Source organism: Papilio machaon, chromosome 21 (assembly GCF_912999745.1).
Source record: "Papilio machaon chromosome 21, ilPapMach1.1, whole genome shotgun sequence".
Classification (NCBI taxonomy): domain Eukaryota; kingdom Metazoa; phylum Arthropoda; class Insecta; order Lepidoptera; family Papilionidae; genus Papilio; species Papilio machaon.
The window spans coordinates 1512359-1532852 of NC_060006.1; the positions used below are offsets into that span (position 1 = coordinate 1512359).

General features: G+C 38.2%; 1 protein-coding gene across 1 annotated transcript; it reads left to right on the forward strand.

The window, feature by feature from the left end:
- Positions 1-818: 818 nt before the first annotated feature.
- Positions 819-19558, forward strand: LOC106709927 (myotubularin-related protein 4). The gene is made up of 20 exons (XM_045683051.1): positions 819-1105; positions 8387-8563; positions 10318-10493; positions 13143-13338; positions 13801-13940; positions 14068-14257; positions 14428-14624; positions 15010-15202; positions 15317-15502; positions 15624-15788; positions 16132-16249; positions 16324-16426; positions 16553-16685; positions 16877-17062; positions 17343-17459; positions 17784-18111; positions 18277-18414; positions 18506-18678; positions 18798-19129; positions 19244-19558. The coding sequence occupies exons 1-20, from the start codon at positions 959-961 to the stop codon at positions 19341-19343; spliced, it is 3495 nt and encodes a 1164-aa protein (XP_045539007.1). The 5' UTR covers positions 819-958; the 3' UTR covers positions 19344-19558.
- The last annotated feature ends 936 nt before the right edge of the window (positions 19559-20494 follow it).

Genomic DNA, 20494 nt, shown 5'->3' on the forward strand with positions numbered 1-20494 from the left:
ATATATCAACTATCTCTAAATATTTTACTCTATTTTACCAAAAAAGTTATTTTGTTATTTTGTTAATTGTGTAGTTTTTCCAATCTATTGATTTATCGCCTGTACCTTAAAGTTGATATTCAGAACATCGAACATTCGAGAACCCAGTTCATTGAACCATGGAGTCTGAGAGGACTTTGGCCCGTAATGCATAATGTCTTATTTGATATGCGTAGTATACACTAATATGATAAATATTGAATTCCATCGCTGTGTGAATATAAGTTATTATTATTTTACTCTTTACAAACCAATCAATGAATGATTATATTTTGTTTTCATTCCACTAATTGTTTATTTAACATGGGTAGTGATCATTCAATCGTTCTTCGTATAAATATGCGGTTAACGTCATAAGTTATATTCTAGAATAACAACAGTAAGAACGATGACAGTAAAAAAAAACTTCTTTGCTATGCTGCCGTTTTTTAAATATTTTGACCTTAGATCTCAATGATCGATTTAAAACAACATTAACCCTTTCTTTAAGTAATTTTCTATTTTATTTCGTTATATAAAACAAACGGTTACGCGAAAGCGAACTGAACTAACAATCTTACTTAGAAATGAATGAGTACAATAGGTAAACGACGTGCACTCTCGCTTAAGTTTTGTATTAGTACAGTTAGCATCATTATTATAGTGCCTCTGATAACTATGTCAAATGTCTAACATATATTTTCTAACAGGTAACTGTGCGATCGAATTCTGGTGCAAATGTGATTTTTATACAAGTGTAGTGGATAATTTATTTATTAAAAATATTATATATAGATATATTAATTTATATGATCATATTTAATCCAAGATGGAACGTTACAAATGTATGTACAGACGGTCTTCCGACAGTGTATTGCAGTTTTTTTAGTACCTAGTGCTAAAGTGTTAGTCTAGACATTGTGAGTTTACGTTACGGAGTATGCTGATCAATACATTCCTTGACACGGAGGATTTCGTGCACCTTTACTATCCCGAGGATGAGCCGACGCAGGCGCAGGGTTGCGGCGCGGGGGCACGCATGGCCTCCAAGTATCCGCCACGACCACCCTCGCCCGATTATAAGCAGGTAATTGTTTAAGAAAAGCGAAGGGACATAAATAATCTAATCGATAGAATGTGTTGAAATTTTATTTTACAGTTTCCGATTTAGCAAGAATTTCGAACAAAAAAGGTTACCTTGTTTTGTATCACAATGAGAAGAATTTTTCGTACTCGAGGGAGTAGCTTTCAATTACAAGCTTCGAGTTACATTTCCATTGTATTTTTCCTAAACTTTTAATGTTTCTCATATTACATGCCTATACGAAAAACTCCATTCATGAGAATAACCCGAATCATGTTACACGGTCATTTTAACTGTATCTCGTAACTAAATAATTCAATTCATTCGATGCATCATTCACTCTTTGGTAACACCAATGTGTGAATGTATCGCAAGGCTTCAGCCTTGTGGTCGCAGGTACGCGCATGCCGACTGTGCCCTTCTTCGCCCATTCACACTGATACGTTTTAAACCAATTGTTCTCGAATACAACTCGATTGTAAATGTTTGTTATTGTAGAATTGGATACTTGTATACATATCGTGATCTCTGTTTTAACAAAAAGAATGAAAGAGTTGACAAGTGTTAAGGCAGTGTAATTCTACGTTCCGGTTTAATTGCGGATGTTGACATGTTTGAGATTTATGTATGTTTAAGTTTAATACTTGATTTTATAATTGATGGTGGAAGTGAATTGATACCGGTTATGTATTTATTAGTAAAGGTATATAACGAAGCCGGAAAAGGGCTGTTTTGTATACCAGAAATTATAACAAACTTAATTTCTGGTTTACTCCACAATAGCGGTAGATAAAGGTGAAGGATAAACATTTAGTGATATCCACAATCCTAATACATATTTTGATAACAATAACTTTTTTTTTTATATTACATATAAACCATATATCATGAATCATATTTGATAATTTTGTCATCTGATACATCGGATACTTGATCTCGAAATCAGTTCTTGCCACACAATAAAACAATGTTACGATGATATCCTCTACTTATCATATTTTTATCAGCACGTGTATTGTTTTCCAAACACGAAATTTTATTTATATAGATAAGTGAAATGTCAATAATTTTGTTAATATTTTCTTTGTTGAAATTCAAAGCAATATTCCTCCAAATAAAACTTTAGTTATGGTCGTTACGATTGCGTTAAATATTTATATGTCTAATAAAGACGATGGGAAATTAAAAAAATCAGTGAACAAAGAGGGACGACAGATCAGCTTCAACAGTTAAGCGAGATATTTCACGCAATACTTTAATCGAGTTATCCACGTAATGACGTATAAATTGCTACAAATGGTAGGGGAGGCGTCAGTAGTAATTGCCGTACACAATGTCTGACGGCTTCCCATGAGTCAGCGGCGCGCTATGGCGCTGCCTCTCAATGCCACTCAATGCTTTTTTTTTGTTGATGTTGGTATCCGTGTTTTACTACGGCTGCTTTATACTGTTTTGAAACTTACATTAGTCACTTTAGGATTTATAAACAAGTCACTTTAAATTATTCTTTACCCAATTTGTGTAAAAAAGTTTCTGAAACATAATTATCTTGTTGCAATAAAGTTTCACTCTTTTTGACAATGTCGTTAAGTTCAAATTCGTTTGTAAGCAATGTTATACCCATATGTTATCTTCTAAGTATCCAGGATATCAACATTGACAACTAGTCGACCTAAATACCGATAACAGCGGCAGATGATGGCTTATGCAATGCATCTACTAAGTTTCCGCCATTGACTAACGCCGTGCGTCCTTGCGCTTACGAAACGCAAAGGCCGTTTCACCTCCCGTCTCTATACAATAGTACGTTGCGTTAAAAAGAAACGTCGATTAGTATAGAAACATGATGTTTTGAAATACTTCTTCTGAGGTCAATTGATAAAAATGAAGGTTTAATAATTTTTTTTTTCCAATAAATTGCGAGTCATCACGAACGTGTTATCGAAACTTTGATTTTATTTGAATTGAATGTATTCATAACTGATATAAATTTTACTAAGCTGAGCCGATGTGTAGCCTGATCTTATTATCGTAACGAGAGTTGGGAGCGATTACGAGTGGCCTCAAGACGTTATTACTTGTGCAACAACACATCCGGTGCACGAAACTACCTCGCAGGACATCTGTACCGGAAGACGTCATTCAGCTCAGAATGAACTTTTTGTTGGTGTAAATAATATATTAGATTTGTTCAGTCAAATTCTAAAATCTCTCAAGTTGAAAAGACATCAGTCAAGTATTAGCAAATATGAATTAGGAAGAGGGCGTGTCATGTGAACGACCGAACACAACAATGGACGCTCCGCCGACATGATGCATCATCGCAACTGCCTTTTGTCATACCTACACTCATTCATACAATTAATCATTCGTGAATGATCAAGACATAAAATCTTCCTGGAACTTATTCCTCCCGCTCATGTTTTCCTGGTACTATAAACGTAACACTGAACCCATATTCAAGTTCACGATAACACGTTTTGACGTTGTCGATTGGATTAATTTGCGGTTAACAATGTTATAAATATAAAATGTACTAGGTAAAGCAAGGTACTGTAAAAACATTTATCTCTCTCCATTTGCAGTCTCATTTGATTCATTTAAAAGCTAATTAATGTAGCGACCCTAGAGGGAACAGTCCCGTTCCCGAGAGAGTTCTTATGCTAAGAGCTCACTCGAAAATAGGTTCGAGCTTAGTGCACTTGGCAACCCGGTAAAACTAGACTACCTTTAGTAGCACTTTAAATGTACTGCTATCTTATAATATTAAAAAATTCTACAATGGTCGTCTATAAAATGCACAAGAATCTAGTCCATATTTGAGGTAATCTGACCAAAGCGAGTATTTAACTATGGTGCCCTAGGAAGACTATAGCCATACTTTTCTCGAAATTCCAAATGCCGCATTCATGAATTTCTGCGGGCCTAGTCAAAACGTAAAGTAAAGCACAAAAGCATGCCGGCGGTTTCCTCTACCGAAACAACTATACAAAAATATTGAGCCGTCGCTCATGCTCTGTGTAAAAAAAAACAGATGAAATCCAGCTACCTAAGCTAAAATTAGAACCAAATTATACACCATCAAGCTGTCCAAAATCAACCTTAAGTAGAATTATAATAACCAATGGAGATTAAACAAACCAACATACATAAAACATTACACTCTTGAGTCAGTCTGGTATAAATAACAAAATGTGATGACGTTTTTATAAAAACGTACACTAATGGAGTCATAAAAGCTTATAAACCAGTTGGGGCGAAATTATTTTGTATGTTATTCCATTCGATGGTGTCAATACAAAGACCACTACTGTTTTATGGTTAACAAATAGCGCCGGCTTGACGGGCGGTGAATGAACTCGGACTGCATAGTTAAATATTAAGAAGCCGATTGTAAACTGAACAGTTGCCTATTGAGTTATTTATACAGCGGCAACCAATCATTTTATTCGGTTGCTCGAATATATACTAACTAGCTATTAAGTTTATTAGGAATAAATTGTAAGCGGCTGTTTAAACAATAATCGTAAATTTCCACTGTCGTTAACTGTATTAAAACAAACTCTGTTTTTGGAACGAAGTTCCTTATCGCGCGTTGTGAAAGGGGGCTAGACGGAAAAAATTCTTACGAAAAGTTGTCACGACACTTTTTGCTATAGCAAGTATGTTAACGACGAATGAGCGCTACTTCACCATGGCAACGACGTGACAATATATAACGAAAATTCATAGAAATAAAATGTACTTCTTGTGAAGACTTAAGTTTTTTATGCATAGAATAAACATTGGTTCCTTCACTAATTAATTGAAAGGAACTTCGTTCCATCCGGGTGTCCCAACACACCTCTCAAGTTTTTTTTTTAAAAGACAGCAATACATTGGGTACAAATTTTTCCATCTAATTTTTTCTATACCGGAAACCAACATTTAAATATCTCTTTTTATTTGCTCTATGGTATGATAAACTTTGTCTAGAAATCTGCTTACCCTCGTATTGTTGAATCGATACAAACGCCAAACCCTTGTTCCGTTCTAAATCACGCACAAACTAATTTGAACATTAACAAGCGAGTATCGTTGCTATTGTTGTGCCCACGTATCGCCCACCCGCAACGTTTGATGCTGTCGTAAAGTCGACATGCCCTCCCTCTGTGTGATGCTTGTTTGAAGTTTTATTGACTTCATTACAGAGATTTTATAGAGTTAAGTGTCGCTAGTCTATTTATAGAAGTTAGTACACAAGAAGATGAAGACAGATAACTTTAGCACTAAACAATATTATAAAAAGCAACAAAAAGGTGTTGCGGCCTCGATATTGCGTGGCCAGTGTGTGCCTCGCCTCTTTGGACTTTTATAAAACACTAGCTGTCGCCCGCGACACCGTTCGCTCGAAATTAATAAAAATCTTAATTAGTAGCCTGTGTGTTCTTTCAGACTCTTTGTACATCTATGAAAAATTTCATCGAGATTCATGCAGTCGTTATAGAGATACCTTCAAACAAACATCCATCCATCTAAACATTCACATTTATAATATTAGTATGATTATCTTATTGACATCTATTCGTTTTTGAAGTTTTTTTTTTATCTTGCTATAAAATGTATTGTAAATAAAAACTGTAAAAATTAAATCAGTTCACGCAGATTCAAAACATCGTTTTTTTACGTTTAGACATAAAATATCCAGGCCATTGTAATAAAGCTTAGTAAACCCTGGCGTAGACTCTGAATAAACGCAAATCATTGCGTATTGTATATAAATTGGCGAAATAACACAACATGGCGCCTCGGCCCACTTTGTGACAACTTCGTCTACAAAGTTTCACACTTTGTCTCAATTTATTTCCATATCTGACGGCATTCAAATTATATTAACGAACAATACTACAGTATCAGTTTTCTATATATGTTTTATTCCATATCTGTTTTCTTAATTATTAAACTTAATAAGTGAAGAGCATAAATTACAAAATGAAGTTATTATTTCTGTTTTAAGTGGGAGTAGTTCATGTTGAGACCTCCCAAAGAAAGTTCGCGTAGCCTCGAGCTTCGGCACCTTTTATGGTGCGCGCGAAATGTTAGCCTGTGAGGGTGAATGTACCTGAGAGGCGTGGGCGTAGACGCCTACGATCACATTTGATTTACTTATCTACTGAGATGTTAGAAAATTAACTCCTTTATACTCATATATAATTATGTTTTCTTGGTAAATTTTATTTATACGGAAAGTTCTGTACCAAACTGGAGGGCCTAGTACGAATATTCATGGGAACGTCTTCGTAACTTGATCGACAAAATTTGTATTAAAATGTGTAAAGTACACCAACAAATTAATGTCATACAAATTTTAACATATTTTGTCGATAACATGACAAAGGTGTCGTAAATATTCGAGCTAGGCTCTCTTCAAATCCGACCTTGAAATATCACTGGCAAATATGCAAAGTTTTTGATAAGATTCTTTTACTACTACACAAGTAATGGTTGAATGTATATTTTCGCAATTAAACCACCGGTAATAATTAACAATGCGATACGTTCTGTGTTAATCTCAGCATACCGATCTAACCGCTAATCTAATGTATGTACGTTCATTATTGTGTACAACCGGTGATTACTCTTAGCATTTCATGCATGCCTAGTAGATAACGACGATTGGAACGATAGCGAGATGGATTTAATAACGGTGCAATTTAAAAATGAAAATGATATAAACACACCAGATGGGTGACGTGTGAGATTTTTAATAATTCATGATTGCATTGATGACTGGTCCCCTGGTAGATGTAAATGGCTTGAGTCGGCGTCGTTACATCATTACGCTGGAATGTTTTGCCAATTATGGACCGGTTGGAAAGCGCTGTTTAGCTCGGCTGGACTCGAGTTTATAAATAGGCGCCATGAAGACAGTTTTCAGACATAACACTATAATATAGTTTTTTCAAGTACAATGTGCGTACGTAAGCTAACGCTATGTTTTCATTTGACTTGCGTTTAGTTTGATGACTAGCTGATGTCAGCTTGTGTTGCCGTGCATTCAACAAGCTTCATAGTAAATGTTTTTCTTGCATTTGATTTGATTTAATTGCATACAATGTGTAACTTCCTAGTTGCATAGGTGCCTGGGCGTGTTGTTCACAGGTGCTTTATCTATGTGTAATAGTTGCTTGTTATCGTGAGCACGTCTGTGCGTATGATGCATGCGAATTGCACGTGTATGTAATTCTTAATGTTGCTGCCCGCCTAATACATGAAAAGCTTATAATAATACTAGCTATCGCTAACAACTCCGTCCGTGCAGATAAAAAACTTAATAAATAATGTGCTAAATTTCATCAAGATTTATTGAGTTGTTCCTGAGATAACTTCTTATAAACATCCATCTATCCATCTAGACTTTCGCATTACATTACAAACATTAATAAAATAACAATAAATAAATAAGCAAATATTTAAACATCGTATATCCGATAAAAGGAATTTATAAATATAAATAATTTATATTGTATGCATCGTATAGTGCAGAAAATCTGCAGACTTGCATCGTGACTGCATTCGATTGCGCGCGGCAACCGCAAGAATGTTTACTACTCCACTCGGATTCCTCCACGGATGTCTGCAGCCTTGGTAGCAAAGATGCTCATATTCTGCGTATTACATTACTTAATGTTTACGAAAAAAAAAACTAACTATATTTTTTCCCATCACAGAGACGGTAAAAATATCGTAAACGTTTTATAAACTATCAAGAGAAACTTGTTAACGTCATTACGTTATCAAATACAAAGAGAATGCTAAACTAAGTAATTAATATACAGTTCAATTAACTTCGATAAACGAAAATTGTACATAAGCTACCTTATTTTCTCGGCGAATTTAAATTACTTACATAATTATTGTAATTGGCATAATTAAAAAATAAAAATAAATATTTCTGCGAACTTATGCAAAGATGTGGCAAACAAGTTTTTCTGTCGATTGGTGGGTCCATTGATTTGACCTTCCTTATATCAGCGGCCATATTAATTATTATGAGGTTAAAACCTGATTTAGTATTTATTAAAATGGCAACAGAAACGACTTGCTAATAAAGCTATTCCAATAGGTTTACATAATTGTGCTACGTTGAGTGATAATTTTTTCCTAAAAATGTACCTACTCGAATTGTAATCAACGAAGAGAACGAAGAAAAAGCGTAAAAGACCCGAATTAAGTATGATGTGGTTAAGAAGTTAAGAATTAAGTAAGTTGGCAACCATATTGAGTGCAATGTTTTTTTTGCAGGTGTCCTCACCGTCCGTAGGCGAGATGAGCGAGCGGGAGCGATACCGCGCGCCGCCGCAGCCTGAGCCGCCACCGCACCGCGTGCGCGCCGCGGATCTGTACCCGAGGCTGCGCGCGCATCATGACGAACCCGGCCTAGATGCCGGCTTCACGCCTATATGCGGCGAATATGTGCAGGTACGGACCACCTTAAGCCATTCATGTATCCTTATTGCAGCGACAATTTAATGATCACATTTGACGTTGAGTCCAAAAGAAAAAGGTTACACGTATTACAAAAAAATATGTAATCGAAATTTGAATGTTAAGCAATTTTGCAAAATAAAAAATATTTTATTACTCATCGTTATAACGTTTTACGTTATTGAATTATGATGTAGTGTTAAATGTGATTTGTTAAATTGGCCCTACAATAGTACTATGACAGAAGATAACTTCGTCAGACATGTTTCACTTTCAATCTCATCGTGGGTTATCACTGTCGAAACACTTCCATTTTCATTAATTAATTATACCAGACTACGAGGTGGATAATACCGTTGAAATGGAAACATAAGTGTTAAAATAATTAATATTAGTAAATAACTTTCAATCGTGATTAAATACTGGAACACATGGAATTAATAAATTTTTTGTTTAAACAAAATGCGTTAAATTTGTTTATAAATGATGTAAACAAATTCACAATCGATATTTAAAAATGTTTAAAAATCATTTGATCACAATTTTACTTTGTATATTTCTATTTTCATATTTGTTTCCTATGGGACCTAGTTTTATTTACTTAAATTCATATTAACTTATAAAATACTAGCTGTTGCCCGCCACTCTGTCCGCGCGGCATTATAAAAAAAAAATTGTTATGTAGCCTATGTGTTCTTACATACTATGTTCTACATCTGTGCCAAATTTCATCAAGATCCGTTCAGCTGTTCGGGAGATACCCTTAACTTCCATCCATCCATCCATGTAAACATTCGCATTTATAATATTAGAAAGATATTAGTAAGATTGCTATATAACAAATTTTTACAATTAAATCTGAAATAAACATATATAAAGATTAATTACGGGTGTATGCATTTTTATTTATTTAACTTTAAACAACTCTACAATAGTTAACAAATACTGATTACGTAAAATTGTTATTCATTGGGTATAGTCGTACAGCGTAGTAAATAGTACGGAGTTCGTTCAACCTAATACGCATTCAACCCGGTGACCTTATGAGCCGTCTATTGAACAGTTGCATTGCCCTAGTACACTCTTCTCCTAATAATTTCTATTTATAATATAACAAGAAATTTATACAATTGCAAAATTATAATATATTTATATACCATTTAATCCCTTGTTTTATAACAACGCAATTAAAAAAAACATATCGTTGCAATGCTGACCGGATAGGGACCTTTCTCAGCTTTGCATTGGTTGCTTCTCACTGGATATTAACAAGATGCGAAGATAACAGTATTACCCAAATTATCTAAATAGCATGTAGCTTATTCTGTTGATTTTTAATGCTTTTTGGCTAAGACATGAGTGCACTTTAAAGGTTAACAGCATGGCAAAGTTATGTTTGTTCCCTCTATAAATATGCAGATTTATTGAATTGGACAGCGGTTTTATATTGTTTTGATACACGTTTTTAAATATTTATAATCTTTTTAAATATTTAAATATCAAAGACAGTATGTATTAAACAAAAAAAAAATTAAATCTGTATAGTTTCAATTTACATATTTTTACATAATACTAGCTCTCGCCCGCGACTCCGTCTGTGTTCACGAGATCACACCTTCTAACAAACATCAATAATACATCTAAACTTTCGCATAACTTTCTTTACTTTGGGATCTTGTGCATACGCCATTAACAAAATGTAATTTCAAATACCAGGAATGTATAACAATGAGGCGGTGTGTCCGCAGTGGGTGGGTCGCGTGGCGGACGGCGGTACCATCTCCATGTCCAACTACCGTCTGCACGTGCAGCCTCGCCGGCGTGCCGGACCCGGTGCTTCTGTGCCGTTGCGGCTCATCGACGGTCTCGAGATCCGCGACCTGCTCTGCCTGCTCGTTCTCTGCAAGCATGGACGACAGATCAAGTAAGTCGAAACACATTTACACCTATAAACTTCTGGCACTCTGGTACATTAGAAATACTAAGAACGGAAAGTCACTTTGCTATCGTTGAACGGCTGAAAGGAAAATAACTTCTTAGCACAGGCTTCTAGGTAATTAATTCGTGAATTATTCAAAAATACCTTTACAGCAGTATCTTAATACTTAATTTCGTTCTTAGAAAGTTATTTTTTTTATTTAAAAAAATAAGCAGTCGATATGCATATTTGTTCAAAAATAGCGTCAAACTCTTTAGACTTTATGCATATTCTTTTGGTGTATAAATTAATATGCAAAATAAATATTGTCGCCATTGCTATACAAAGCGATGTTTATCGGGACATCTTCGGTATGTTTTCATAACATAATTGGATTATATGTTGTTCCGTGCACGTTACTATCTACAATTTAATTAATAAATATCTATATTTAGTTTGCTAATTAAGTAGTCAACATAAACTGACGTCAATCAAATCTGTCTTCATTTATGTTATGTAATTTGAATGACACATAATCCGATATGTAAAAGTTTTCCATTTATATTATACTATCTGTCGCCCGCTACTCCGTCCGCGCGAAAAAAAAACTTAATAACCTATGTGTTGTTTGTTGTGTATGTGTGTTAATAGCCTATGTGTTCTTCAAGATTATGTTCTACATCTATGCCAAATTTCATCAAGATCTGTTGAGCCGTTCCGGAGATACATTCATACAAACATCCATCCATTTAAACATTCGCATTTATAATATTAGTAAGAAGTAAGATAAGCGAGGCGTCTCATTGTTTTAATTAATTAAAAACAAATTTATTTCAGATGTATTTATGTTCGATATGTCTGTTCATTTCAAGTTTTATAAAACACTAGCTGTCGCCCGCCACTCCGTCCGCGCGCAGTTCAAAAAATTTCAATAGGGGTATGAAAAATGGATATTGTCCGATTCTCAGACCTACTGAATATGCACAAAAAATTTCATGAGAATCGGTCAAGCCGTTTCGGAGGAGTTCAAGTTCGAAACCCGTGACACGAGAATTTTATATATTAGATTATCTGCAAGATATTTAAACTAGGATGTTGAGATATGACTTGACTTTATCAATTGAAAAAGTCGTGGGTGGCTTATCTTACTAACCGATCGTGTAGTAAATTTTTTAAAAGACAACCATACTTGTTTGTTTTTAAATTATAGATCGATTTTACTGACGTATGATCAAGCGATATTACGGTTTAAAATTGTAACATACGACAGTAAATTTCGTAAATCGTTAACAGTATAGCAACGGAACGATATTCGTGTTAAAATTGTGATAATTTTAATTTAGTTCGTAAGGAAACAAGCGATAGATGTGCAGCGTGACCGGCCGCGTATCGAGGCCAGAACCCGATAGCCGCTAGAAAGTTTTGTGGAAAAAATTCCAACGCTAATACGATAACGATGTAGTAAAATTTAATTTGGTATTCGATATAACGTACATTAACTGGCAAAAGATAATTGTGGACGGTGTTCAAAAATTTAATAAAGTTAAAAATATTAAATCTTGCAGAAGATTTACATAACCAAAAAATCATTTAGGTAATGTCGTATTTGAATTGTGACAGGAAAGTATTTCATAGTTGTATTATGACCGAAAACAATATTCGATCCGTGAGATTGATCCGAAATTTATTTTAAGTTTGCTTTCGCCGAAAAAAAAAACTTTATATGTAGCCTATGTGTTCTTCCAGATTGTGCTCTACATTTATGCCAATATCCGTTGAGCAGTTCCGGAGATACCTTTAAACAAACATCCATCTATCCAAACATTCGCATTTATAATATTAGTATAATAAGTTGTATACAACGGAGTACATAAATTATTCGATCGCTCCCTAAACATCATTATTGTTATTGTGTGCCTGTACCTTTAGATCGGTTAAATTAAATTAAAAATACCGCCGACAACCAAAGATCGTATATTTAATTCGGTGATTTAACGCAAGCCTTTGTAAATAATAATTTTGTATACTTACCATAATAGAATCTTTTACTAAACATTATAAATATATAAGGTATACATCCGTGTACCGTTTGTTGGTATTAAAGACATGTCCATTGTGTAAATATTTGTTCCTTCAATGTACAAAATGTAAAAACACTCAGCATCGCAGGCGACATGTGATTTTCAAACAACTTATCTCAAGTGTTTGATACAGTCCTTTGATTTATATTTACTTTATACATTTCAAAGACTTGGGTTTTGTCAATGAAGTGGTAAATGTTGATCTGAAATAGCATAACAGCATAGAAAGAGCATAATATTAAAAAAAAAACAACGGATTACAGTATATAAAGTAATAAAATGAACGAATAATGTTACAATTTTATTTATTTTTATATCACTGAACTTAAGTAATTAATAGTAAAAAGCACATAGCTGACATAGTAAGATATACATTTTTAAATATCTGTGGTTCTATACCATACCTTTGGTTTCATGAGGTCCTAATACTTCCAACAATATCTATTTAAGGAATACCTTAGATAATGTGCAGGGTTCTTACAAACATACAAGTTGAAGAACCCAAAGTAAAATGAGATTATATTGTACATAGCATAAGTGGAGTTAAATAAATAAATAATAAATTAATTTCCAGATGTACGTTTACAACGGGCGAGCAGTGTTTGGAATGGTGGCGTCGATTGACCACAGCTTTAGCGCCGTTAACTTCATTACAAGACACGTTTGCGGCCGCATACGCAGCATGGGCTAAGGAACAGCCGCCCGCTTCCGTACACCGCGCGCTTATGAGGGCCTCGCACGCGCCGCAGAGACATTGGTTCGGTCCTGAGGTGTGTTGATAGCATTACTAAGACTCATATAATCAACAAGGATCAGGTTTGGCGATGTTCTAAATGCGTCGGATAAAATCATGACTCAGAAGCCTCCACAAATTGTATTGTTTTTAGTGTTGAAACGAGCAAAATGGCTGAAAACTAAATGAATAAATGTAGATAAGTAAAAAAAATTCTCTCTAGCACTATGTTGTTATTACTGTGTTAAAACGTGAAGTTTATGCATGTCATAAATGCAAGTTTTATAGAAATAGGAAGTGGTTTAATCGTTTCCTGCATATCTTGACCTTACGTGTGTAAGCGTGACCGATTTAGAACAACCTTCATGGACGTTAGAAATGTTGATATGAATGCATTTTAACTACGGCGGAATTAGAACTCAAAGATGTTTTGGTATTAGAGGAGACAAGGTATTTTGAAAAAGTTTGAGTATTTACGTCTTAACGCGTCTGTTGCCAGGTGGAAAGACTCGGCTTCACGACGAAAGGCGCGTGGCGTGTGACGGCTGCCAACGCGGAGTACAAGTTGTGCCCATCCTATCCGCCTCTACTGCTGGTGCCCGCTACCATCGGGGATGAGGACCTCGACTCTGTCGCCAGGTAACAATACTTCTTTATACTTATGCCCTCCTGGTACAATGTTGAAATAAAATGGGTTCAGGATTTCTAACTTGCTCTAATTTAAGTTCATTACAACCCTACATAATTTTCATGAATTTCTTTCTAGATTCAGAGCGATGCGTCGCATGCCCGCTGTGGTGTGGCGACACCGTGGTAACGGCGCGGTGATCGCGCGATCCTCGCAGCCCGAGGTGGGCTGGCTTGGCTGGCGGTCCAATGAGGACGAGCGTCTGCTGGCCGCCTACGTCACTGCGTGCAATGCTGACCGCGGTACTCAACCTCCTGCTACCAACAAGGTATGTATGCCTGGTACTTCGACAACAAAAAAAGACGGTAAAATTTGTACAAAAATCAGTTTTCCATTGGAAGGAAACATGTCTATCATTCTCTTTAAGAAACAAAGATATTTTTTTTTGTTCTGTGAACTTATGTCAAATATGGTGTAACATATTTCACATTATAACAGCAACTGAAGCTGCTGATAGTGGACGCGCGTTCGTACGCGTCCGCGGTGACGAACCGCGCGCGTGGCGGAGGCTGCGAGTGCCAGCAGTACTACCCGGCGGCGGATATCCAGTTCATGTGTCTGCCCAACATACACCACGTCCGCCGCAGCTTCCACCAGCTGCGCGCTCTCGTCGCTGACTCCGACGATCAGGCCAAGTATGAAACATATTTCCATTCAACTTACCGAATATAATGCCAATATTCCAGTACAGGAGGACAGTAGCGCTCAAAATCATCGCTGGTATAAAACTGGAATAATGTAAACATTAACTAGCTTTGGTGAGTCAAAACAGTCCATGCCAGACCATCACTACTGTCTTAGTTTATTTTTATAATGTAAACCAGGCATTATTAGTTCGACATTTAGTACCCTATAAAAAAACTTTAAAATACAAAAAGTAAATGAACAAACTACATATTGTGACGTCTTAGTTTAGATGAAATTTAATTTCATGTAGGCCAAATGGTTGAACACATTTTGAGGAGGGATTTGTCAAAAAGTTTTATTTTAAAAGCTAAATGTTGTGTTATGTGTGTGCAGTTGGCACAGCAACTTGGAGCGCACGCTGTGGCCGCAGTACGTGTCAGGCGTGTGCCGCGCGGCGGGTGTAGTGGCGCGCGCTGTGCTCGCCGCGAGGCCAGTGCTCGTACACTGCTCCGACGGCTGGGACCGCACGCCGCAGATTGTCGCCGCCGCACAGTTAGCGCTGGACCCCTACTACCGCACTGTCGAGGTAATATATACTAGGACTCTTAAAATTGTTTTCTTTCTTATTAATCTTTCAATTTTTTTATATCTTTAAATCGTGATTGTTACAGTACAAATTTAACTTATACAATCTTTTCAGGGTTTCCGCGTGTTGATCGAGCGGGAGTGGCTAGACTTCGGGCACAAGTTCGCTGACCGGTGCGGCCACCAGTTCGGCGCGGAGGACCCTAACGAGCGCTCGCCCATCTTCCTGCAGTGGCTCGACGTCGTGCACCAGATGATGCTGCAGTATCCCTGCAGCTTCGAGTTCAATGAGGCATATCTTGTAAGTTAATATTATTCCATCTCACTTTTGTGTGCAATTGTACAATACGTTTATGAGTTCCTGGTATGTAAGGGACTCTTATATAATCTGGAGGTTATTATGAGAATAATATTATTTCCAGATTAAGTTGGCGACGCACGTGCACTCGTGCATGTTCGGCACGTTCCTGTGCAACACGCGGCGCGAGCGCATCGAGTGCCGAGCGGACGGCGCAGCGCACGTGTGGCATCTGCTGCACGCGCCCGCCTACCGCAACCATCTGTATTCACCACATCAACATCAACAGGTGACTCGATGATGTCATAACATAACACCAGATTAGTAAACCACATGAGTGGTTCATTTCTTTCAACTCACATGAGTGCAAGTTTCGAACTAAACTATTCTTTCACAATATGGCATCTCGTCAGATTATAAACTGACGAAGTCAGTAAGTTAAGTAAGTAAGTAAGTAGGTCAGTGAGTTCAATACAAAATAGGGTTGTTGCCTTTGATTTGCGATGTTTGACGCAAAATTTTACTTCAGTGCACAATTTTCGGACAGTTTATAAACTGCCGAAGTTCATAATCAAGCGATACATTATGATGATACTAGGAATACATGAATTATATGAGATTGTATTGTCCAGGTTTTGTGGGTGGACTGCAGCGTGCGCGCCATGCAGCCCTGGTGGGGTATGCTGTGTGGTGAGCGCGAGCGAGAAAGAGAACATGATCCGCCACACCTCGACCCACCACCTCAGAACGGTACGAGAACATACAGACAGGGAATATTGTGACGTCATAGGATATAAATATTTATACTCCGCTTTTGGTTATAGGATTGATGACGAAAACAAGATCTTGTGATAACTTATTGAGCGACGGAGAGAAGCATACCACCCAAAGACGGCGCAGCGACCCTAGTATTGCACCAGATGTTATGTGAGTGGACATTTTTTGTTAATCTATTTTTTTTTTTTGTTTAAATACAAACTTTAAAGTCAACTATATCTATGTTTTTTATAATTACAATTTAGTATAATTGAATATTTTTATATAAATTTTCAGGAAGCTATCATCGCTGGTGGGTCGCGACAGTCGCGCTCTCACCGACAGCTGTGTGGACGAGCTGGCGCCCCCCGGCACTGCCCCTACCCTTCTACCACGCTCCACACCCTCGCCCCAACCATCCACCAGTCAGGTGAGAACATGAAACATCTTAACTGTAGTATTCACCTTTCTAATATTAAATTGACACTTCAAATACACTTATTTATTGACTTTGAGACCAAGTTTAGTAATTTAACTGCAACTTATTAAACCACTTAACCGTAGACGATTTGTACTACGATTGCTCATATAAAATTAAAAAGTTATCTTCTAAATTTTTAGATCGAAGTGGAAGGTTTAAATCCGGAGCACTTCAGTCAGCCGTCCGGCAGCGCGTCATCATCACTGGAGCGGGAGCTGGTGCGTGCGGCTACCGGCACTGACTGCACTGACAGCACTGATGGCTCTCCGCCCCCACCCCCGCCCCCACCACACCCCGCACAGCATCCCACCCCGCATGCACTGCAGGTACTTGTTATCATCCCAACTATGCTCTAGATTTTTCCAGGTTATGTTTTATAATTTTAGTCGAATGATTAAATCGGAACTCTTGACCACGTGATGTCCGCACCCTTAATCTTAATGCTATTGGTGCTTCATCTTTTATTTTAAATTAATTAAATTATTAAAAAGTACTTAACAAAAAATCTTTTCTGTCCTGTTCTTGATAAATTCTTAAGCAGTAGAATTGTTTAAATAATATCATTTATTTATTTATTTCTTTAATATTTTCTATTATATTTGTCAGAACGGTGTTGTGGGCGAGCTGTCACAGAGTGTACTGCGCACGCCGGACGACGACACACCCGAAGAGGCCGCCGTCTTCCTAGCTGACACTTACTCTGAACTCCTGCCCATGCCGGAAGTGAGTAGTGTAGAGAGGTAGAGAGAGAGAGAAAGTAGAGAGAGAGAGAGAAAGTAGAGAGAGAGAGAGAAAGTAGAGAGAGAGAAAGAGAGAGGTAGAGCGAGGCAGAGAGAAAGAGTAGAGAGTTAAAGAGAGAGTAGAGAGTTACAGAGAGAGTAGAGAGAGAGAGAGTAGAGGAAGAGTAGAGAGAAATTGAGGTAAAGCGGAAGAGTAGAGAGAGAGTGATGCAGAGAGAGAGAGAGTAGAGAGGTAGAGAGAGAGAGAGAAACAGGGAGAAAGAGCCAGAAACGTTTTCATTTATGTAATTTTAAATTTCGATTACAGGCTTCAAGGGAGAGTGGACGCACGCGAAATATAAGCATAACATGGCGATCCATCTCAGAGTCGAGCAACCAATCGTCTACCGGATTCGATATCGCGGGCACGCCCCCCGCCGCCCGCGCTGACAGACCCCCCGACCGGCCCGAGCCCCCCGCCATAGACACCCGTTGTACAGACGTCGACGTCGTCAACCACAACGTCACCTCGGACGTCATCACTGACGTCATCGACAATGTTACAGCTGACGTCACGGACGACGGCCCCCTAACTAACGGCGTCGTCAACGGACTTAATGATATATCTGCCAAGTTTATGCAAGTTGATTTGAATGGTGAGTAGTTTTTTTCAAGCAAGAGGCCGAAATATCTTTTATGTAGAAAAAAATCAGTCACACGATTAATTTTTCCTAAGCAAGTGGAAGGTTTTGCCTTATTTTCTATGTAAATATATTGTTATTTATCCTTTGTGATGGCAATGAACTTGTTACGTTATTTAGGTGGTGCGTCATCGAGCGGCGCGAGCTCAGAGAGCGAGGGCGAAGGCTCGGGGTCCGCGCGCGGCGCCGCCAGCCAGCTCACGCTGCGCCCCACCTCGCCGCGTCGTAACTGTTGCCGCTGTGCGCGCAACACGCACGGTAACTTTGTTAATTATATTAATCTGACAAACCACAAACTATTTTAGACTTCAATTTTGTATTTTATCATGTGATATCTTACTATGTATAGGTGTAGAGAGCGAGTCGTGTTGGTGCGGTGCGGGCGAGGCGAGCGGGGCCGCAGCCCGTGTGCGGTGCGTGTGCGGTGCGGGCGCGCGGCCGGCATCCGACCCGCCCGATGGTTTGCCACCCGCGGCGGACCCATTGCAGCACCGTCTGCACCAGATCATCCTATATCAAAAGGTAAACTACACAAATCTAATTAATTTGCTCATTTTAATAAACAAAATTGTTTCTCAATGCAAGTTAATTGCATTCTATAGTTTTTTAGAAATAATTTTACCTATTTTGATGTACTACAGAAAGTTGTAGAAGAACTGAGCGGGCAGCTTCGCGAGGCGCGCGAGGCGTTGCGGCGAGCGTCACCGCTGGGCGCACCGCCGCCCGCTCGCGCCTCGCCCTCCGCGCCCTCGCCCACGCAGATGGCGGTGAGCGTGAACGGTAGCGCGCCCAGCAGCGCCGGGGGCAGCGCGCCCAGCGCAGGGGGGAGCGCGGGCGGCAGCAGCAGTGGCAGTGCCTCAGAGGTGGAGGTGGGGGAGGAGGCGCGCGCCGCCTGGGTGCCGGACTCCGCCGCGCCGCGCTGCCAACACTGCCGCAACCACTTCTGGCTCGCGCGACGCAGGCACCACTGCAGGTACGATTGCTTCCTCACCACTTATTAGGTTCGTGTCTAATATACTAATTTTGATACCCGGATCTTACCAATTTGTTCTAAAACTATGTAAAATATTTCTTATGTGTATTGCAGGCGTTGCGGTGGTATATTCTGCGGCTCGTGCTCGGAGATGAGCCCGTGGGGTGAGTGCGGCGCGGTGCGCGTCTGCCGGCGATGTCGCGCGCTGCGGTGACCCGCCCCGCCCCCCTCCACTGCCCCGCCCCCTCAAGCTCCCACGTGGTCATTCCTTCGTTCATTCAATGAGATCGACATCATTCAAATGAATGAAGTGCTATAAGTCATGCACTCTGTTGCAGAAACTTTTGACGTTACGATTACCCAATGTTACTGACTAACCGTGGATTTCTGATACCAAAATGTCTGTATAAATTATATCGTCATCCCTGTCATTATCTTTGACAAAATAGAGATAACAATATGTTTTAAATGTAGATTTTGATCTCAGAAATCCACGATTATCTGTCGATAGTTATTCGATTTACATTTCTAGAGTTCCTTGACCGCTTTAACCGCATTGTATAGAAATGTACGTGACGCAGATGCTCTGCAATAGACACATTAACTTATGTTATTTAAATCTATATATGGCATTTTTGTTTTCACAAACTGCTACAATGAGAGAAAAATAATAACATTTCATAGTAATAGTGTTACCTCTCTGACAACTGGTCCTTATCAAAGACTTGATAAAATAAATTATCACTGCTTCCTTGATACTTCATCCATTTAATAATACGACTAATTTCTATATGTAAATATAAACAAACATACAAACATAAAATGTAGACCTGCATCTTGTTGGACGTTGACTAGTCAGACTACCAGGATGACATAAGATGGAAGAAGTTCAATTTGACGAATGATAAGCCGATATCATGATTAACTCCGACTTGACGTTTAATCTATGGTTTCTAACACCAAAATCTCTTTATGAAACATATCGTTATCCCTGTCATTATCTTTAAGAAAACAGAGATAACAATATGTTTGTGAGGATTTTGGTTTGCAAAAACCACAGAGAATGAGCATTTGAATTTGGAATTTGAAAACATTTTGATAGAAAAAGAATTTGTGAAATCTTTAGGCGGGTGTGAAAAAGTTTAGTTCAATGGACGAAATGTTTAGGAAATGTATAGCGAATGTAAGGCTGATTTCGTATTGTGAATATTTGAGAGTTTTTAGTAAATGGAGAAGTAATAAAATTGTATACTCGAACAGCGTCCCTTGCCAAACTATGCCGAATATAGACTGATTATGATTTTATATGGCGCGTGCTGTTTGGTTTAAGGCTAACTAAAAGACCCGGCGTGTGCTAACACAGTC

What these genes read in the sequence shown, in the direction of transcription:
- LOC106709927 (XM_045683051.1), top strand. Translation starts at nt 959, where the DNA reads ATGCTGATCAATACATTCCTTGACACGGAGGATTTCGTGCACCTTTAC. An exon ending in CGACCCACCACCTCAGAACG is followed by an intron (nt 16,250 to 16,323) that starts GTACGAGAACAT and finishes TTTTGGTTATAG; the next exon opens with GATTGATGACGAAAACAAGA. An exon ending in CCACCCCGCATGCACTGCAG is followed by an intron (nt 17,063 to 17,342) that starts GTACTTGTTATC and finishes TATATTTGTCAG; the next exon opens with AACGGTGTTGTGGGCGAGCT.